Source organism: Pan paniscus, chromosome 9 (assembly GCF_029289425.2).
Source record: "Pan paniscus chromosome 9, NHGRI_mPanPan1-v2.0_pri, whole genome shotgun sequence".
Classification (NCBI taxonomy): Eukaryota; Metazoa; Chordata; class Mammalia; order Primates; family Hominidae; genus Pan; species Pan paniscus.
In genome coordinates, this window is record NC_073258.2 from 68,934,139 (window position 1) to 68,954,859 (window position 20,721).

The following is a 20,721-nucleotide window of genomic DNA, read 5'->3' on the forward strand; positions in this document are numbered from 1 at the left end:
GTCAAGTCTGGGCTGCTTATCTTCTGGAGAGATTAGCCACAGGGGAACAGGGACATTTGGTCTCCAGCCCCTCCCTTTCTCCTTTAAGACAAATGAAAAGGGAAGTAATAGGAGATACCCCATACTTTCAACATAAACCTGTAGGAAAACTATGCCCTAAAAATTTTGAGGGTCCATCTAAAACTTTAATTTGGGAATATTGGGTTAATTCACATGCAGTAGTATTAAAAAATGACTCATATGGTTTAGTAATAGACTGGGCACCAAAGGGCTATTTAAAAAACAATTGCTCCTCTGGCGGAAGGGAATGCCTGGAGGCTTTTTATTTCTTGTTGGGAGGATGAGGATCATCATCCTACTTTGCATAGGAGGTTCAGCTCGTTCTTTCCCTTAAAACGGGAAGATAAGGGCTTTACACCCCCCGCCCCCGAGGCCTTGTATGATACTCCCCATTCTAAGCCCAGAACACCCAGAACTTTGGAAATTGGCTATTGCCATGTCCGGACTGTGGGTATGGGAAGGGGAAACTTTTCTGTCTGTTGTCCCCACTACCGCCCCCTGCATCCGTGATTCTGAACCCCATGATAAATCCCCTTTGAACCTTTCCCTCTTTTTGATGCCGATCCTCCTTTATGGGACTGCGATTGGCATTATGATAATTCTTCTCGACCCCGGTATGCCCCTCTACCTCTTCGGCATCCCCAGGCATCTCGGATTGCTTCTGTACGATGGAGAACATTGGGTTTTGCCACCGCCGCTCCTCTCCCTCAGTATCAACATAGATTCAAACATTCCGCTTTGTTTACCTCCAGCCTGACTATTCCTATACAGAGTTGTGTTAAGCCTCCTTACATGCTATTAGTGGGAAATATCAAAATTTGGACGAACAATCAAACTGTCCAATGCATTAACTGTCATTTATACACTTGTGTTAACTCCCGTTTTGACTCCAGGAAAAGTGTAATGTTGGTTCGAGCTCGAGAAGGAATCTGGATACTGGTAACTTTACGCAGACCTTGGGAATCCTCCCCCTCTGTACATTTAATTAATGAAGTGTTACAACGAATTCTCAAAAGATCTAAGAAATTTGTTTTCACTTTAATCGCTGGATCATGGACCTAATTATAGTCACTGCACTGGCCACCACTGCCGGAGTGGCATCACACCAATCTATTCAAACGGCTCATTTTGTTAATGATTGGCAAGCCAATTCCACCCAAATGTGGAATTCTCAACAGGGCAGTGATCAAAAATTAGCTAATCAAATTAATGATTTAAGACAGTCTGTTATTTGGCTTGGAGATCGGCTAAAAGTCTTGAATATTGCATGCACATGCAGTGCGACTGGAATACTTCTGATTTCTGTATCACACCATATTCCTACAACGAGACTGATCATTCATGGGAAATGATCAAAGGACACCTAGGTAGGGAAGATAATTTATCCTTGGACATCATTAAAGAAACAAATTTTTGAAGCCTCTCAAGCTCATTTATCCATTGTGCCCGGTGCTGAGGCGTTAGATCAAGTGGCAGAAAGTCTTTCTGGACTAAACCCCATGACTTGGATTAAGTCTATTGGGGGCTCCACTGTAGTGAATTTTGGAATCATGTTTCTCTGTTTAATTGGCTTGTTTTTAGTGTGCCAGACCAGTCAAAGAATCCTGCATCAAAACCGAGAGAACGAACAAGCCTTCATCGCCATGGCACGTTTATATAAAAAGAAAGGGAGAGATGTTGAGGGAAGTCAGGGACTCCGAATGGAGGGACCAGCTGGAGCCATGCCAGAAGAACATAAATTGTGAAGATTTCATTTTAATATAGACATTTATCAGTTCGCAAATAATACTTTTATAACACACCAGCATCAGTTACCAAACGCTGCAGCCAAGCTGTCACTGGGTGGCAGTCACCTAAAGGCTGGCCTGGATGCTGCCTTCTTCCAAGTTCATGCCCTGGTTGCTGACAAGATTCAGTTTCTCCTGGCTTGTTAGAATAAGGACCTCAGTTCCTCCCAGGCTGTTGCCCAGAGGCTGCTTTCAGTTCCTTTAAAGGTAGGCCTCAAAAAGAACACCAGAAAGTGTGACCAAGACAGAATCCGTCTTCATAACCTGCCTTCCGAAGGGACAGCCTGTTACTTTTTGCCATTGTATTAGTTTTCTTTTTCTTTTTACTTTTTTTTTTTTGAGATGGAATTTCACTCTTGTCACCCACGCTGGAGTGCAAAGGTACAATCTCTGCTCACTGCAACTTCTGCCTCCTGGGTTCAAGTGATTCTCATGCCTCAGCTCCCTGAGTAGCTGGGATTACAGGCTCCTGCCACCACGCCTGGCTAATTTTTGTATTTTTAGTAGAGACGGTGTTTCACTATGTTGGCCAGGCTGGTCTCGAACTCCTCACCTCAGGTGATCCACCCACCTCAGCCTCCCAAAGTGCTGGGATTACAGGCATGAGCCACCGTGCCTGGCCTCTTTTTCTTTTTAAATTGAGACAGGGTCTTGCCCCATCACTCAGGCTGGAGTGCAGTGGTGCAATCACAGCTCACTGTAGCCTCAACCTCCCTGGCTCAAGTGATCCTCCCCACCTCAGCCTCCCTCAGAACTGGGACTACAAGACATGCACCACCACACCCAGCTAATTTTTACTTTTATTTTTGTAGAGACGAGTCTCCGTAGGTTGCCCACACTGATCTCAAACTCCTGGGCTCAAGCAATCCTCCTGCCTTGGCATCCCAAAGTTCTGGGATTGCAGGTGTGAGCCACCAATCCCGGCCTTGTATCAGTTCTTTATTGCTCTGTAACAGATTACCATAAATTCCAAAGCTCTAAGCAACACCCATGCATTGTCGCACTGTGGATGTGGGTGATGTGGGTGAGGAGTCTGGCATGATGCAGCTGGGGCCTCTGCCCAGGGCCTCACAAGGCTGCAATCAAGGTGTGGGCCAGCCACATTCTCAGCTGGGATTTGGTGTCCTCTTCACACCCCTTCTGGTTGTTGCCGGACTTCAGTTCCCTACGTTGGGGCACTGAGGTCCCTGTTTTCTTGCAAGCTGCCATCAGGGACCACTCTCGGCTTCCGGGGCCCCCTTGTAGGTGGCACCATGGCCACTTGCCCTACACCAAGCCTGCAGAAGAGCGCCTCTCTGCCATGTCCCTTTCTTTTAAAAGACTTGCCTGACTGGTTCAGGTCCATTAGGTAGCGTCCCATTTGATTAGCTCAAAAGTACTGTAGCCCATCACATTCACTCACAGGAGGGCATTAGCAGGGTGTGGACACCAGGGAGTGAGACTCTCTCAGGCCAGTTTAGCATTCATTTGATTAGCCAGGTTTGGTGGCTCATGTCTGTAATCCCAGCACTTTGGGAGGCTGAGGCGGGCAGATCACCTGAGGCCAGGAGTTCGAGACCAGCCTGGCCAACATGGTGAAACCCAGTCTCTACTAAAAATACAAAAATTAGCCGGGCGTGGTGGTAGGTGCCTGTAATCTCAGCTACTTGGAAGCCTGAGGCAGGAGAATTGCTTGAACCTGGGAGGTGGAGGTTGCAGTGAGCCGAGATCGTGCCTTTGCACTCCAGCCTGGGCGATACAGCGAGTCTCAAAAATAAATAAATGCGAAGGCTGCTGAGCGCAGTGGCTCATGCTTATAATCCTGGCACTTTGGGAGGCCGAGGCAGGAAGACTGCTTAAGGCCAGGAGTTTCAGCCTAGCATGGACAACACAGTGCAACTCTATCTCTAAGTAAAATAAAATAAAATAAAATAAAATAAAATAAAATAAAATAAAATAAAATAAGTAAAATAAGAATTCAGTTGGTTAAAAGAAACTCACTGGTCCAGCCTACAATCAAGGGATGGAAATTACACAAAGTTGTGAAGAGTCAAGGGTGGGAGATCGCTGGCAGCCCTTATAGAAGCTGCCTATCTCACATACCTGTTGGACAGCTTCTCTCTCCTAGCTGGGGGTATTTGGAGCAGGTGTCAAATCCTGCTCTTTTTTATGTCTGTTGCCTTTTCTCGCGGTGATGTGTTTCCTGTGTGTTCTGTAATTTTGGATCGTGAGCTGAGCTTCAGAGGGGCTTTAGTGGTCCCAGGGTACCACTAAGCCAAGGCAACTTTTCTTTTTGAGACAGAGTTTCACTCTTGTTGCCCAGGCTGGAGTGCAGTGGCGCAGTCTCAGCTCACTGCAACCTCTGCCTCCCAGGTTCAAGCTATTCTCCTGCCTCAGCCTCCCGAGTAGCTGGGATTACAGGCACACGAGGCGTGGCTAATTTTTTGTATTTTTAGTGGAGACGGGGTTTCACCATGTTGGCCAGGCTGGTCTCGAACTCCTGACCTCAGGTGATTCACCTGCCTTAGCCTCCCAAAGTGCTGGGATTACAGGCAAGAGCCACCACTCCCGGCCCAAAGCAACTTTTTAGTGTTAATTTCTCAACTCTGGCATTCCTAGACCACACAGGTAGCATGACTTCATTGTAGGAGTTCCACATTTACATAAGAGAGGCCTGAAAACGCAACGATCTCATGGGAAACTTGTTCACCACCTAAAGCTCAAATTTTCTCACCTCTCTCTGTTCCCCTGGGTGGAAATGTTTCTGTCCCTTTCTCTAAAGGTGTTGCATTTCTGTGGCCCCAACTTCATCATGCTTGACTGTAACCCTGACACCCTGCCTTGTAAGGGATACCAACGCTCAACCCAGCCCTGCCCTCAGGCAGTTGCAGCACCAGCTCCTCTGTCCCCACCTTGGTTCTCACTCCCCTCTTCACTTCTGGCCTTAGGGGACTTAATTTATTTTCTGAAGAACTCAGCTATATATTTATTTTATTTTATTTATATATTTTTTGAGATGGAGTTTCACTCTTTTGCCCAGGCTGGAGTGCAATGGCGTGATCTTGGCTCACTGCAACTTCTGCCTTCCGGGTTTAAGCGATTCTCCTGCTTCAGCCTCCTAAGTAGCTGAGATTACAAGCGCCTGCCACCACTCCTGGCTGATTTTTGTATTTTTAGTAGAGATGGGGTTTCACCATTGGCCAGGCTGGTCTTGAACTCCTGGCCTCAGGTGATCCGCCCGCCTCAGCCTCCCAATGTGCTGGAATTACAGGTGTGAGCCACCATGCCCGGCCTCAGCTCTATAGTTAAAAGGACATTTGTTTCTTACCCAGCATTTCTAGGTGTTTTGAAGAGGGAGACTTCTCAGGTTATCTAACCTGCTACTGAGAACTTAAAGATAGGGAAAATCTTGGACTGGAGATTCTTGGAATCACATAATTGAAAAATCCCAGCTGGGCGTGATGGCTCACGTCTGTAATCGCAGCACTTTGGGATGCCGAGGCAGGTGGATCACCTGAGGTCAGGAGTTTGAGACCAGGCTGGCCAACATGGTGAAATTTCGTCTCTACTAAAAATACAAAAAAAATTAGCCTGGCTTGGTGGTGGGCGCCTGTAATCCCCGCTACTCGGGAAGCTGAGGTAGGAGAATCGCTTGAACCCAGGAGATGGAGGTTGCAGTGAGCTGAGATCACGCCATTGCACTCCAGCTTGGGCAACAAGAGTGAAACTCCGTTGCAAAAAAAAAAAAAAGAAAAGAAAAGAAAAAGAAAAAGAAAAATCCCCACAGTGCAGATCGACAAAATCACAGAGGTGCTTTGGGAGCGAGGGTGGCAATCAGACACGGAGGCCATGACACAACCTGCTCGTCCACTCAGGGGTCCAGAACCTCCACCCAATCACCTTATCCGGGGGTGATGGAGACAGGGGAGGTGCCACCTACGCCAGTGTCATCTCTTACAATGAGCTCTTCTCCTGCTCGAAAAGAGCCAGCCTGCTGAGCTTGCTGCCAGGGCCCGTTGCAATGCCTGCGCTGTGTTGCCCGTCGCACAGCCTGTGATGTGTGTTTCCCGTCGCACGGCCTGTGATATGTTTCCCATCATGTGTGCACGTGTGTTGTCATGTAGTGTCTGTCACAGGTGTTACCCGTCACATGTGTTTGCATGTTGCATGTGTGTGGCCTATCAGGTGTAAATATGTGTTGTCTGGCACATGTCAGCATCTGGGCATTCTCCGTGTGCCAGGAGCAGCCAGGTGGCCTGTGAAGCCTTCTCATGGGAAATGCCCAGATAGGAAGAGCACAGCCAGGAGCCAAGCCCCTGAGTGGCCACTCCATGTGCCTGGATCACCTTCAAGTCTGCTCAACATCACAGCCTCTGTTCCTTGGCACCATGAACATTGGAATTGACTCAGAACTGGGAAGAGCTGTAGGCCCACTATCCAGGCACCCGCTCCCCGTTTGCCCAGCATCCCAGGGGCCCACACCCTTCCAAATATCACCTTGCCCTCCATTCAGAGGTGAATCATCTGAGCTTCAGGTTGCCCAACTCCGACTGGTTTTGCTGGAGCCTGCCTAGAGGATGTCGTCAGCCACCTCCAGAGAACACTCAGTCTACAGATGCCGAGGGGGAACTGGAAGCACACAGTGCTGGCCTTCACCCAGGTTATGGTGGCACCTCGGGACCGCTTCTGAGTCTGCTTTTCACTGAAGGTCGGCGTGAGGCAGGCAGCGTTCCCTCCCAGATTTAGAAAATGTCAAGTCTCCCGCCGCACCCTTTTGTGTTTCTTACAGGGCCTGGGGCGCTTGCTGCCGCCACACTAAGGGCTCCAACATGTTCCCTCACACACTAAACAGAGAAGGAACCTGTGGCTCAGATGGCAGACTCCCTGTCCAAGGCCACAGAGTCTGGCCCCAGGGACCACTAGAGGCTTCAAGAACCAAACTCACATGAGGGCAGAGAGGAGAGATGGGGCCAGTTTAGGGCTGGGAGAATCCATAGAGCGATGCTGAGGCAGGCATGGAGCCTGGAGGTACGGACGAGGGTCTCGCCAAAGTCAGGGGAAGAGAGGCTGTGCGGAGTGAGGAATGGTGTGGGCCAGCCCCGGGCCTGCTGGGGTGCAGCTGGGGGCTCCATGGCCCTCCCACGGCCCCCACTTGTCCTCACCCAACCGTTCAGAGCTCTTCATGGCGGGGGTGTCCCTCTCCTCTGGCCACAAGAGGAGCGGGTGGAGGAACGGCACCTTCAGGCCTTGTAGGGGGTCTGCCCCTCCACCAGCCTGTTTCTCGTGGGCATCGCAGCTGAGGCTGTAGCCGGGAAAGGGTAGTCACCGAGCGTACCTGGCCTCCAACCACCACTTCCAAGGCCCCTACTGGGCACAGGGTGACCCCACCGTGGCTCGGAAGTGGACCCTGTCCGACGCGGGGGTGGTCGCTGGATGGCGGAGGATGCCTACACAGTCCCCTGGAGGGTGTGCCTCGGAAGTCTGTCTCGCCCTATGGACCCATGGGGGACCAGCAACGCCGTCACACCCTCCTCTGTCTCTGCCAGCCGCTCCGCCGCTCCCTTCTCCTGGCTGGGGCTGGCAAAGGCAGGCAGGTATGGGGGAGCGGGGCCTCAGGAGGGAGGAAGGGCTGGTGGGCGGGGCCTACGGACACCTCGCCCCGCCCCCAGCAGGGCGCGGCACTCCCCACACCCCGCGATCCCCCTAGGTCAGGGCCTGTCACCACCGCGCCCAGAGGCCGGGCCAGCCGGGCGTGCATCCCAGGGGCGCTCCGTCCCCCGCGGCCTGGGACTCCCCAGTCAGGACAGTACAAAATCTCTTTATTGCTCATTTTCTGTAAAAAATCGTGGCTCTCGGCGGACCCTGGGGATAGGAGGTGCAAAGCGCGCTCACATGCGGCCCGGGTCCGCGGCCGAGAGCTGGGGGGATCTGGAGCGGGGCCGGGTCGCAAGAAGACCCTGACCCTGCTCCGGCGCTGGGGCGCGTGCTAAGGGCCCGCGGTGTTTCAGCTGTATTTTCGAACCCCTGTGCTTGGCCGAGGGGTTCCCAAGGCTCCACTCCGCCTTGGAGGGGGCTGCGGAAGCCCGGAGGTGACCCGAGCTCTGGGAGGGGCGTCCCCAACGTGGGGGAGGGGAGACAGGGGCCTTTGAAGACAGCGCGGGACTCGGAGGGGGTCCCCCCGACCCCAGACGTGGTAAACTGAGGCCGGCGAGGAGGGAGGCTGAGTCCGGGGACCAGGCGGCCCCTCACTGCTCCTCCGGCCCGTCTCCCCCCTGCGCCTGTTCATACGGGCAGGGCCGGCGGCCGAGTCCAGCGGGCTCGGGGCCAGGCCTGGGCCCCGCGGGCGGCGCCTCCTCCTCCGCGCCGTCCCCATGCTCGCCCTCCGCGTCGCTCTCGTCAGAGTTGTCCTCCTCCAAGTAGCGGTAACCGCGCACCTTGTGCTGGGGTCGCGGGATGCGGGGCTGGCGCGGGGCCACGCCCCGCCGCAGCTTCTGCTCCATCCGCAGGTAGGAGACCGCGGCCGCCACCAGCGTCACCAGCAGCACCGCCAGCTTAGCCTGGGCGTAAGGAGAGGGATGCCAGGGACCCGCGGCCGCCTCGCCCCGCACCTTCCCCGCCTATGCCCCTCGCTGAGATAGGCCCTTCCCTCCTCCGGGAGCCTCCCGGGCCACGCGGCCCTCAACTTCTCCAGCCCCTCCACCCATGCTTCCTGGACCGCCTCCTGCAGGCGAGGCTCACATCTAGCACTGTCCCTTACAGTCGCCATGCCCTTGGCGACCTCAGTGTCCCACACTGTAAGGGGACAATGCAAATCCCTTTGCCTCATAGGGTGCATGCGCCAGTGTTGATAAAGTGCTGGCCACAGGCCCTGCCTTCCCAGGGCTCACAACACTGTGTCCCTGACACACCCGTGGGCTGTAGTGATGCTCTTCATGGGGTTTTGACTATAACCCGCAGTCAGGAATGATTTCACACCATAGCTCAGTACATACACACATATCTGTATGCATACTTCCTGCTCTTTTCTTTTTTCCAGACACGGTCGCTCCGTTTCCCCACCGCGCCCCCTCCCTCCCTTCCCCCACCTACTGCTGGAGCGCAGTGGCACGCTCACTTCAGCCTCAATCTTCCAGGCTCAAGCCATCCTCCCACCTCAGTCTCCCAAGCAGCTGGAACTACAGGCACACGCCACTACGCCCAGCTAATTTTTAAATTTTTTGTAGAGATAGGGTCTCCTATGTTGCCCAGGCTGGTCTTGAACTCCTGGCCTCAAGCAATCCTCCTGCCTCAGCCTCCCAAAGTGTTGGGATTACAGGCGTGAGCCACCATGCCCAGCCCACTCACTGCTTTTCTTTTTTCTTTTTTTCTTTTTTGGAAGACAGAGTCTCGCTCTGTCCTCCAGGCTGAAGTGCGGTGGCGCGATCTTGGCTCAGTGCAACCTCCATCTCCCAGGTTCAAGCCATTCTCGTGCCTCAGCCTCCAGAGTAGCTGGGATCACAGGGACGTGCCACCATGCCCAACTAATTTTTGTGTTTTTAGTAGAGACAGGGTTTCACAGCCTGTTTCCCAGGCTGGTCTCGAACTCTAGATCTCAGAACCCCCACCTCAGCGTCTCAAAATGCTGGGATTACAGGCGTGAGCCACTACTCCCGGCCCACTCCCTGCTATTTTTAGTTCTATTTTTATTTTTATTTTTATTTTTATTTTTATTTTGAGACGGAGTTTCGCTCTTGTTGCTTAGGCTGGATGGAGTGCCAAGGCCCCGTCTCGGCTAACTGCAACCTCTGCCTCCCAGTTCAAGCGATTCTCCTGCCTCAGCCTCCCGAGTAGCTGTGATTACAGGCACCTGCCACCACACCCGGCTAATTTTTATATTTTTAGTAGAGACGAGGTTTCACCATGTCGGTCAGGCTGGTCTCAAACTCCCTACCTCAGGCAATCCACTCGCCTCGGCCTCCCAAAGTGCTGGGATTACAGGAGTGAGCCACCGCACCCGGCCTTTAGTTCTATTTTTAAAAAATGTTTAGCAACTGGGACTTGCTAGACCAAGCCACCATCTTTTGGGAGCAGAGCATGAGGAGCCTGCTCCCCTTCAGGCCATGAAGAGAGACAGACCCAACATCTGGAGAACAGGGTACCAAACAGCCCACAGGATGGCTGTGATGCACCCACAAATCCCCTCAGAGATGGGCAAACTGAGACTGGCTGGAGGTGGGCCAGTAAGTGGGGTGCTGAGTTGGGGGCCACCCAGTGGGCTGCAGGAATGGGGCCTTGGCCCAGAGACTGGCTTGGGAAGGGGTGGCATTTAGGAAGCTGTGAAGCCAGGGCAGGGGCTAAGGAAGTACCTGTCATTGGGCATGGGGCCCCCAACCCTGCCCAGTCTCACCTTCATGTGCAGGCTCGAGCCCAGGTACACGGTGAAGATGGCCACAGCCTGCCACCAGTGGTAGATGGTGAAGATGAAGTCCTGTCTCTCCTTGTCTTCATACAAGATTCCCAGGAGTGCTGCAGGCAGGCAGTACAGGGCAGGCAGGGGAGAGGTGTCACCTGGGGCCTGGGGCTGCCAGCTACCATCTACGAACTTTACTAAGCCCTGTATGGGTCCCAGCCCCGGACCAGAGAGCGCCTAGAAAGTGCTGTGAGGCGGTCCTGGCCTGCCCCCTGGTGGAGACCCTGGTCACCACACTGCTCACACGCTAAGCAGAAGTAGGAGCAGGTGCATCGGGCTGTGTGGATGCAGGTGGTCCCGCTCCGCACCACATGCGTAGCCTCAAAAGAAGAAAGCTCTGTGCTTAATCATGTCCTGTCCCCAACCCAGGTGTGCAGTGCCAAGCTTGCAGGCGCTGTTTCTCCTCCTCAGCCGGACTAGAGAGATCGAACTGTTTGCAGCTGCCAACTCTGCAAATCAAACCTGAAGCTAAGCATGGAGAGGGGGGCTTCCTTTCCAGTGAGTCCTCCCAGGGTGGGCAACAAGAGTAATGGATTGGGAGTCAAAGATGCACGCTCGTTCTCAGGACTGTAATGTTGGCTCCGTGGGTGATTTGGGTACTTAACTCCCCAGAGCTGCTTTTCCCAATGGTGAGATGAGCTTGTGCCTATTGTGTGCTGTGTTCTGAAGTTCTAAAGTGAGAAAGTGGGCATGGCACCTGCCAAATCATAGGGGCCACTATTAACACCTTCACCAGGCACTCAGGACATGAACACTCCTGTCTTGGGGCCCTGCAGGGTGACTTTACCCCCACAGTGCTGCTATGAAGAGACAAGGATCCCCCGGGGTTCACTGGAGGAGATGGGATATGGAGCTGGGCAGAGGGGATGCCAGGACCAGACAGGGCACAACATGGGTTCAAGATACCCAGGCTGGACTCTGCCCAGAATTGGCTATCCTTGGGCAAAACGGCCAAGAGACTGTGGTGCAGTATGAGGCTCCAGCCCCTGCTACAGACAGAGACACAGAGCCAGCCTCTGCCCTGCCAGCAGCAGGCATGACCTCGGCCACTCCACACCCCCAAGGATGACGTTCAAAACTGTTCACAGCTTCGGCCCATCAGAACAGACACTGACATGGATGCCCGGCAGGACTGCCCATGTGTGCTAGCTGTGTGTCACTGCGTGTGCCCATCTGTGGGCAGGGAGCATCCTGGAGCTGAACATGGGCCCACCCGCTGCCTTCTGCAAACAGGGCCCTGTTCCCCAGCAGCCCAGACCTGGGGCCTGGACTCTGGTACTGAGCAGACTGGGTTGGGGCTGCAGGCCTGCTCCTCTCTATACAAAGGCCCATGTCTGTATCTATGCCATGGGTGTACAACAGGCCACTTGCTCCTACCACATGCTCCATGAGGCAGAGACCAAAACATCTGCTCCAAGTGTCACGAAAACTATGCCAGGGTAAGCCCTGTCCCCTGGTATGAAAAGGGAGAATCCCTGATGTGTTTTTCACACTGTCCCTAAGGGGTGTCCACAGAGCCCCACACCTGCCCCGTGTAGCCACGAGATTTCACACTGACCCTCCAGTGTTGATGGGGCCCTGTGCCCGCTCTGGGGTATTAACGGAATGTCCATGGCATGGAACCCCCATACCTGTCTCCAGGGTGTCCACACCCTACCCATCTGTCCCCAGTGTGACCATAAGACTTCCCTTCCACCCCCGGAGTGTCCACAGGAAGCCCCACCTGCCTCTGCCATGTCCACAGGACCCTATGTGACCATGGGACCCCATATCTGTCCCTGGGATGTCTATGTCTCGCCAACCACCCACAGATAGCCATAAAGCCCCCTGCCCCGCCCCCCCCCCGCCCCCCAGTGCCCACAGCTATACTCACTGCTGAGTCCAGTCTTGTTCAGGGCACTGCCCACACCCCAAAGGGCAGCTGCCACATAGAGGATCCAGCTGTGTTGCAGGACCCGAGGCACAGGGGCCCAGAAAAAGAGGATGAAGGTGAGCAGCAGGTGCACCCCTGCTCCAGCCACCAGGGGCACCGGGCGTGGCAGCCATAGGCCCAGCAGGCCCAGGAGTGAGGCGGCTGAGGCGCCCAGGCTGTAAGCCACGAGGAGGTAAGCCAGCCGCTCCAGCCCCACCGAGCACACGCCATAGCCCTGCGGGGGGACAAGGGGTGAGTGTTGAAGTCTGGAACAGCCCAGACCCCAGTCTCAGCCCTCCCCGCATCGCGGGGGGTGCCTCACCCCCCTGCGATGGGGGTCCTAAGAGCCAGGGGGGAAGAGGGTCTGGCTCTTACTCCCCGCATCGCGGGGGGTGCCTCACCCCCCTGCGATGGGGGTCCTAAGAGCCGGGGGGAAAGAGGGGTTGGCTCTTACTCCCCGCATCGCGGGGGGTGCCTCACCCCCCTGCGATGGGGGTCCTAAGAGCCAGGGTGGGGAGAGGGGCCCCCCGCGATACGGGGAGTAAGAGCCAGGGGGGGAGAAGGGCTGGCTCTTACTCCCCACAAGAGGTGTTCCTTAGGCCACACCCTGCCCTCCCTGGACTGCCTGACCTCGCTCCAAGGCTCAGGGGAAGGTTCTGAGGGCAGGTGTGAAAATGCTTGGAATGTCCCTAGACACCGTGGGCTGTACCCTACAAGGAACTAAACACTCTGTGGGTGCTATCCCATTTCGATTCAGAGAAGTTAAAATAACTTGCCCAAGGTAAAGGGGAGACGGGGGTAAGAGAGGGAAGAGAAAGCAGGAGGGGGATATTTGGGATATACATGTACACACTTACATATGTAATTAAAAATTATTCGTTGTTTACTTGAATTCAAATTTACCTGGCTATCTTGTCTTTTGTCGGGCAATCCTATGCAGGCTGTACTTACCAAGGCGATACCAGTGCAGGCAAAGAGCACCTCGAAGCCGCTGTAGATAAAGAAAGGCACGAGGTGGCGCAGGCGGTAGTCACGCACGTGCTTGAAGGGCAGCTGGAAGATGTTGCCCCAGCCCACGCTGCGCAGATCGATCTCCTCCGTGGGCCGGTAAGCGGCTCCGCACAAACCCAGCACCTGCGAACCCATTACTTGAAGGGGCGGCCAGCCAGGCCCAGGCCTGGCCTCCAGGCTTCAGCCCCGCCCTTCAGATGCACCACATGCCTGGGCCTTGCCCCAGCTCTCGGCCCCGCCTCCCAGCCCAGGGCCCCGCCCCTGAGACACACCCACAGACCCAGGTCTTGCCTTATCCCAGCTCAAGGCCCCGCCTCTCAGCACAAAGCCACGCCACCACACTCCGAAAGACCGTGGTCTTGCCTCCCAGCCCAAGGTCCCATCCCCTCTCTCTCACATACACACACTTCACAACTCACATTCAGACAAATCCATAGACTTCAGCCTTCCTTCTCAGCCCCGCGCCAGACCTCAGCCCCGCCTTCCAGGCTAGTCCCCGCCCCTCGGACACACCCACAGACTTCGGCCCCGCCTCCCAGCACTAGGCTCCGCCTGACTGGGCCTTGCCTCCCAGCTCCATCGCCAGGCTGCAGCCATGCCAACGCCTTAGTTCTGCCGTCCAGTATCACTTCCAGTTTGAGCCACACCTTCCAGCCCTCACCCTTGGTCCTGTCCCCAACCCCCTCACAGGTCTCAGTCAGTCCTCTAAGATCTTGTCTCCAGCTCGAAACTGTGGACCAAGCCTGTTCCCTCCTTCCCCTGGCCTCTGGATGCCCACGCCTGCCTCGGACCACAGGCCTCAGCCCCGCCTCCGAGCCTCATGCCCGCTCTGCAGCACTCGGCCCTAGCTCCCCAACTCAGATCGCGCTCCCAGGCCTACGGCCTGCTCCGAGGCCACAACCCGACCCAGGCCACGCCATCCGATCCAGACCCTTTCTCGCAGACTCGGTCCCCAGAACCACACTCTGCTTCACTGACTGTCCTGCCCCCATCCCGGGCCGCACCAGCAGCATGGCCAGGAAGGCCACTGCCATGAGCACGCTCTCCACCACAATGAGGTTTCCGCTCCGCGGGAGCGTCCGCAGAACCGTCTTGTTGAAGCCGCTGAGGATCCCGTGGCTATTGGTGCCTGGGAAGGGTGGGGGTGAGGGCACCGTGAGCAGAGAGTAGGGCACACAGTCAACCCAGCCACCAGGGTGGAGCCACGCAGGCCGCGGAGGAGCGGTGGAGGGCGGGAGAGTGAGAGCAAGGGCAGAGTTCCTTCAGAGAGCAGTTTGGAGGTTTGGACCACTAGGGCTGGGTGTTCCCCGGGAAAGGGGCATCTTTCCCCTGCTTCCCACCCTATTGCCCCAAGGCTCAGTGGACCTCACATTTCCATGCACACCCCCTGCACTGATTGAGCTCTGACTGTTTGCCTGGCCCCAAGAAAGATCCCACTGGCAGCCTCAGCCCAGATGGTGCCTTCTCCAGGCAGTCTTCCCCGCCCACCCACTCTCCTGGCTGGGTCAGATGTCCTAACTACTTACTCCTACAGGGCCCTGTGTCTTGCCCACCAGAGCTATGGGGCACTGGGCTGCCAGCCCTGAATCCTGTGAGTGAGGGCCCAGTGTCTGCTGGGGAAGTAAGCAGGCTTTGTGGACTCCTCCCCAACCCCCACAAGGACTAACCGCAGCTCTGCACATTGTACAGCGTGTGGTTCAGGTCATACAGGTAGTGGTTCAGGAAATAAATCATGGGCAGCTGGGCGCAGGCGAAGCTCAGCTGCAGAAACAAGGGCAGTTGGGACCAGACTCAGGCACAGAGCCAGGCAGGGGACACAGGCATGGTCTGGGGAGGGGTCCAGGCACAGCCTTGGGGGAACAGGGGCCTTCCCAGTTCTGGGAGTAGTGTGGTTACAGGGCCGCCCAATGAGGAAGACCTCCTCCTGGCCAGCATTGTGGAAAAGGGCAGATGAGATCTCTATCTCTATGGATGAGCAAGCTGGGGTGGGCTCAAGAAAGGAAGATGGGCAGCCTGGGCAACATAGTAAGATCCTATCTCTACAAAAAATAAAAAATTAGCTGGGTGTGGTAGCACACGCATATGATGCCAGCTACTCAGAAGGCTGAGGTAGGAGGATCACTTGAGCCCAGCAGTTCAAGGTTGCAGTGAGCTTTGACTGCACTACTGCACTCCAGCCTGGGCAACAGAGCAAGACCCTGCCCCCAACCCCCACCAAAAAAAAGAAAGAAAGAAAGAAAAAGAAATGAAGGTGGGGCAGATACAGTGGTGTGCGCATGTAGTCCCAGCTACTTGGGAGGCCAAGGTGGGAGGATCACTGGAGCCCAGGAGTTCAAAGCCAGCTGGGCAACATAGTGAGACCAGGCCTCTTAAAAATAACAATAATAAAAGAAAGAAAGTGGGACTAGAGGGTTGAGACTGTGGATGGGCTCCAATGCGTGGGTCTGCCCCTGCCACCCAACAATGGCCCACGTGGCACTCACATGGAAGAAGCTGTAGAAGATGGCTTGGAAGACCAGGAGATAGGGCGCATGGGAGCCCCGCGGAGGCCGCTGCTTCATCCCCTGCCCATCCTGCTCCTTGTAGTGGGAGTACTCGTGGTACTTCTGCGCCATCCTGGACCACAAAGGAGAGAAGGCTCTCCTCAGCCCGACCTGTGCCACTCCTGTGTGTCCTGCACCCAGAGCTAGGGGCAGACCAGCCCCGGTGTGGGGAAACTGAGGCCCAGAGGGCGGAAGGGGCTTCCTGTGGTCCCCCAGCCAAAGTTGGCAATAAAGTGGAGGCTTGGCCAGGTCTCCAGCCTCCTGCCCTGCTGCCCACCAGGCTCACCTGGTGATGTAGTTGCCCATGGAAGCCCAAAGAGGCACGATGGCCATGCCCAGGGCCACAGCCGAGGGCACAAGTGTGTAGTAGCGCTCCCAGTAGTTGGTGGAGACAAAGAGGGCGTAGATGCCCACAGCGAGGAACATCATCCACTTCGTTCCGAAAAACCTGTGGACAGTGGGAGAGATGCTGGCACCACAGGCCTGCTGGACCACTGTGGCCTGAAGCCAAACGGGGCCACAACCGCAGGTCCCAGCTCACAGGGCTTTGTGAGGTAGAGAGAGTCGAGGGCACTGAGATGGAATATCAGATACACAGACTTGCGGAGTGGCCTCAGGCAAGCTACTGTGCCTCAGTTTTCCCAGCTGTAATATGGGCATGGAGCCCAAACCACAGGCCTCTCATCACCACTGTGAGGATGGAGAGTGACCCATGGGTGTAACCAGCCCTCATGCGTGTTCTGGGCTCTCTGATTCTCCCATTCCCCCTTCTCCTCCCAAGCTCATGCACTGTGTCTGTAGGGCCCAGGGGCTTGACTCAGGCTGGGAGAAGAGAAAGGAAGAGGCCCCACTACTGGGAGCACCAGAGCCAGAGTCCCGGCACCCCTGCCTCCAGTTCATTGCTTTTATGAACCATGGTGGTCAGTCAGGAAGTTTCCACCTGTCTGGGTCTGGGAAAAGGTCACACAGTGACAATAGAAGGGGCTTGGTGAGTGACAGGATGAGGGCTCAACCACCCATGGAGGCTGATCAGGCCAAAAACCACTACTGGTATCTTCAAGTTTTCTGTATTTACGCTCCTTAAGTAAAAATGCCGGTAAAAATGTGCATTCACTGCTGGTGAGGATGTGGTTTGAAAGTGGCACATATAGGCCGGGCACAGTGGCTCACATCTGTAATTCCAGCACTTTAGGAGGTGGAGGTGGGCGGATCACCTGAGGTCAGAAGTTTGAGACCAGCCTGGCCAACATGGTGAAACCCCACCTCTACTAAAAATACAAAAATTAGCCGGGTGTGGTGGTGCACACCTGTAATCCCATCTACTTGGGAGGCTGAGGCAGGAGAATCGCTTGAACCCAGGAGGCGGAGGTTGCCGTGAGCTGAGATCGCGCCACCGCACTCCAGCCTGGGCAACAGCAAGATTGCTCAAAAAAAAAGTGGCACATATAGCCAGTGGTCACACACACTGGCATAACCCTTTGGGAAAGCAGCCTGGTAGTTTTGGCAGGGGGTGAACATGTGGATTTGAGTCCCTCTACTGGGGTTCAAGCCTTCAGTCTGCCAGTTACTGCCTGTGGGACCTGGGCAAGTTGTTTAACACCATGGTTTCTTCATGTCTAAGACTGGAGCAGCTTCCTCAAATTATTGGGAATGAAATTGCGCTTATAAAGTGCCCAGCACGGCCGGGCGTGGTGGCTCGTGCCTGTAATCCCAGCACTTTAGGAGGTGGAGGTGGGCAGATCACCTGAGGTCAGAAGTTTGAGACCAGCCTGGCCAACATGGTGAAACCCCGTCTTTACTAAAAATACAAAAAATTAGCTGAGCGTGGTGGCGGGCGCCTGTAATCCCAGCTACTCGGGAGGCTGAGGCAGGAAAATCGCTTGAACCTGGGAGGCAGAGGTTGGAGTGAGCCGAGATTGTGCCATTGCACTCCAGCCTGGGTGATAGAGTGAGACTCCATTTCAAAAAAAAAGTAAAAATAAAAATAAATAAATAAAATAAAGTGCCGGGCAGACAGGAGACAAGAGTTCACTGCTATTAGTAGAAGTGATAGGTTTCAAAAGCCATAAAGCCTTTTGTATGGCTTGGACCTAGTAAAGACATTGTTGAAAATGTATCCTAGGAAAAATAATTGTTTAAAAAATTGGGGGAGTGCTGGATGTGGTGGCTCACACCTGTAATCCCAACACTTTGTGGGGCTGGGGCGGGTGAATTTGAGACTGGCCTGAGCAACATAGCAACTCCCCATCGCTACAAATACTTTAAAAATCAGCCAGATGTGATGGCGTGCGCCTGTAGGCCCAGCTACTCGGGAGGCTGAGGTGGGAGGATTGCTTGAGCCCAGTGTGTGGGGGTTGAGGAGGCAGTGAGCTGTGTTCGTGCCACTGCACTCTAACCTGGGTGACAGAGTGAGACTCTGTCTCAAATAATAATAATAATAAAATAAATAAACACATAATTTAAAAAAAAAAAACAAGGAAACAGATGTAAGCACAGAAGGAACTGCAGTGTCCAATTCCAAGCCACTGTTCAGTGCCACCGTATCTGCAGAAGATGCTACCATTGCAAAGTCGTAACTGTGAAGGCTGTAGAGTAGGCTAAGATACGCTCAGTGAAAAGAAGGAAGCAAGCTCTGGGCACTGTGGCTCATGCCTGTAATCCCAGCACTTTGGGAGGCCAAGGCAGGAGAATCACTTGAGGTCAGGAGTTTAAGACCAGCCTGGTCAACATAGTGAAACCCCATCTCTACTAAAAGTACAAAAATTAACCGGGTGGCAGGCGCCTGTAATCCTAGCTACTCAGGGTGCTGAAGTAGGAGAATCGCTTGAGCCTGGGAGGCAGAGGTTGCAGTGAGCCGAGATCACACCACTGCACTGCAGTCTAGGTGACAGAGCAAGTATCTGTCTCAAAAAAAAAAAAAAAAAGTAAGCAAGCAAAAGCAAACATAGCCCGCTTGCATACACACACACACACACACACACACGGGCACGTCCACACACGTGCTCTGGGGACAAGGATGTGAATGTAATCCATGCATGGTGGTGGGACAGCATGGGTAGCCGATTTCCTGGAGGGCTTAGATGGGGTTTCTTTTTTATGATTTCAGTTATTCTAATCCTGCCTGTGCAACGGGAGATGTTTTAAATTTTCAAATTTTTGTTTAAATGGAGTTTTCTCTTGTTGTTTTGTTTGTTTGTTTGTTTGTTTGTTTTAAAGATGAGGGAGCTCAAATTCACCTAATTTGTCCACTGGTCTCCAGGTCCCATCAGGGAGGGCACTGTGGACCGGTGATGGGGAGGCTGAACCACATACCTCCAGGGCTCAGATCTGGGGGAGAGCTCTGGGGCACCTGCCCAGCCATGCCTGTCTGTGAGAAACACCCCCTCAGCACCAGTCACAGCGACTGGGCCAGGCATGGGTGCCTGGACTTTGCTGACCGATCAGAAACCCCTAACTCTACAGCCCCAACCCTGAAGGCCACAGTGGCTCTGGGAGGCCTCCAAGGAGGCCACGAGGAGGGTGCCACGTGAGGCCCAGGCAAGCTGGGAGGGAGCTCAGCCCGTGTGAATCTGTTGCTGGAAACCAAATGTGCCCTGAGGCAAAGTTCCTGTTTCCTTCCCCAAATCCGAGTTTCACCCCCTTCACTCTCAGGCTTCCGGGTAGAAAAAAACCTCTCCCTTGCTCCCTCGCCCCACAAACACCCCGGCAGATGGACACCTCCTGGCCCGCCGGCCTCTGTACCCCTCCGAAATGGGAGTACCGCAGCATCCCACAGGAGCAGCCGCGCCCACCTGATGAGCACAGGTGTGTAGAGCAGGGCGGCGATGGGAGTCACGTTGATGCCCATCAGCATTTTGCTGTCGATGTCGGGCAGCCCCATGTTGCCATACTTCACCTCGCGGTAGGTCTCGTCGTAGTGCAGGATCAGCTGCATCTGCAGGAGGCCTGGGGACAGGACAGAGAGCGGCGTGCAGGGAGCAGCCTGGCTTTGGGCGCCACCGAGCAGAAGACGGCATGCAGGCCTCGCAGGGAGCTCCAATCACCGAAGGCATTCCCGCTGACAGCGCCCCTCAGGACAGCCGGGTTCCCGGGCTGCGCCACGCCTTCTGCCAGCCCGCGGCCACTTGGCCAGCTAAGCCCAGACCCCCACCCGCCTTGCTCCGCCGGCCTCCAATTCTGAAGGTGGCAGGTCTGTCCGGGAGCCCGGACCCCTGTCCCCCACCCACACCGAGGCTCTGGCTGGGACCCGGGCACGCTGCGCTACTTGACCCCCCAACCCCACCCCCGCCGCGCGGGGCCGTGGCTGCAGCTGCGAGGGCAGCGGAGGGGAAGTGAGAGCGGGCGGGAGGCGGCGGCCCGCGGTTTCTGTTTCCCGGGCCGGGCTGGGAGCGGGCGGGGCGGCCCCGGGTCCCCGAGCGGCACCTACCCAGGTAGACGCCGTAGGTGAGCATGCCTCCGGCGCTGGCAGCCAGCACGTTCTTGAGCACGCCCAGGCGCTTGCGGCGGTAGTAGCGGCGCTCCTCCTCCTCCTCGTTGTAGTTGGGGTACGCGCCCACCAGCTCGTCCAGCTGCGGGCCACGCACGCCGCTCGCACCCGCGATCGCGCCCCGAACCCGTGTCCCCCGGTGCCCGCCGCCCCCCGGCCCGCCCCGCCCCCGCCGGGGGGACCCTGGCCCACAGGGGACGCCCGCGCCTCGCACTCCGGGTCCCCGCTCACCGGGGCCTCGGGCCCGTCCGGGACCCCGAGCCGGTCCTCGTCGCCCTGCGGCCCCGCAGCCCCCGCCATCGGGTAGAGCGGCGGCTCCGCCTCCATGGCCCGAACTACTGCGGACTCGCGGCGGTCGCCCCGGAGCCCCTGCGACCGCCCGGCCACTTCCTCCCGGCGGCCGGGACCTGCCCCCGCCCCGCCCTGTCCCGCCCTGCGGGCCGCCTCCTCCAGGACACGTGTGTGTGTATGTGTGTGTACGCGCGCGCGCGCGC

The 20,721-nt window shown here is 55.7% G+C and overlaps 1 protein-coding gene across 1 annotated transcript; it reads right to left on the minus strand.

Moving 5' to 3' along the window:
- Positions 1–7,628: 7,628 nt before the first annotated feature.
- UNC93B1 (unc-93 homolog B1, TLR signaling regulator) lies at positions 7,629–20,636 on the minus strand. The gene is made up of 11 exons (XM_034933175.3): positions 20,459–20,636; positions 20,168–20,309; positions 19,533–19,686; positions 16,028–16,189; positions 15,682–15,814; positions 14,866–14,959; positions 14,203–14,327; positions 13,139–13,321; positions 12,149–12,422; positions 10,213–10,331; positions 7,629–8,383 (listed from the first exon to the last, which is right to left on the minus strand). Exons 1-11 carry the CDS (start codon positions 20,552–20,554, stop codon positions 8,072–8,074), a joined length of 1,794 nt encoding a protein of 597 aa, XP_034789066.1. The 5' UTR covers positions 20,555–20,636; the 3' UTR covers positions 7,629–8,071.
- Between the last annotated feature and the right edge of the window lie 85 nt (positions 20,637–20,721).

Bases quoted from the DNA above. Each gene is read 5' to 3' on its own strand.
- UNC93B1 (XM_034933175.3), bottom strand. From the start codon at position 20,554: ATGGAGGCGGAGCCGCCGCTCTACCCGATGGCGGGGGCTGCGGGGCCG. The intron at 15,815-16,027 runs GTGAGCCTGGTG...TTTGTGGTCCAG, and splicing joins ATGGGCAACTACATCACCAG to GATGGCGCAGAAGTACCACG. The intron at 14,328-14,865 runs GTTAGTCCTTGT...CACCCTTCCCAG, and splicing joins GTACAATGTGCAGAGCTGCG to GCACCAATAGCCACGGGATC.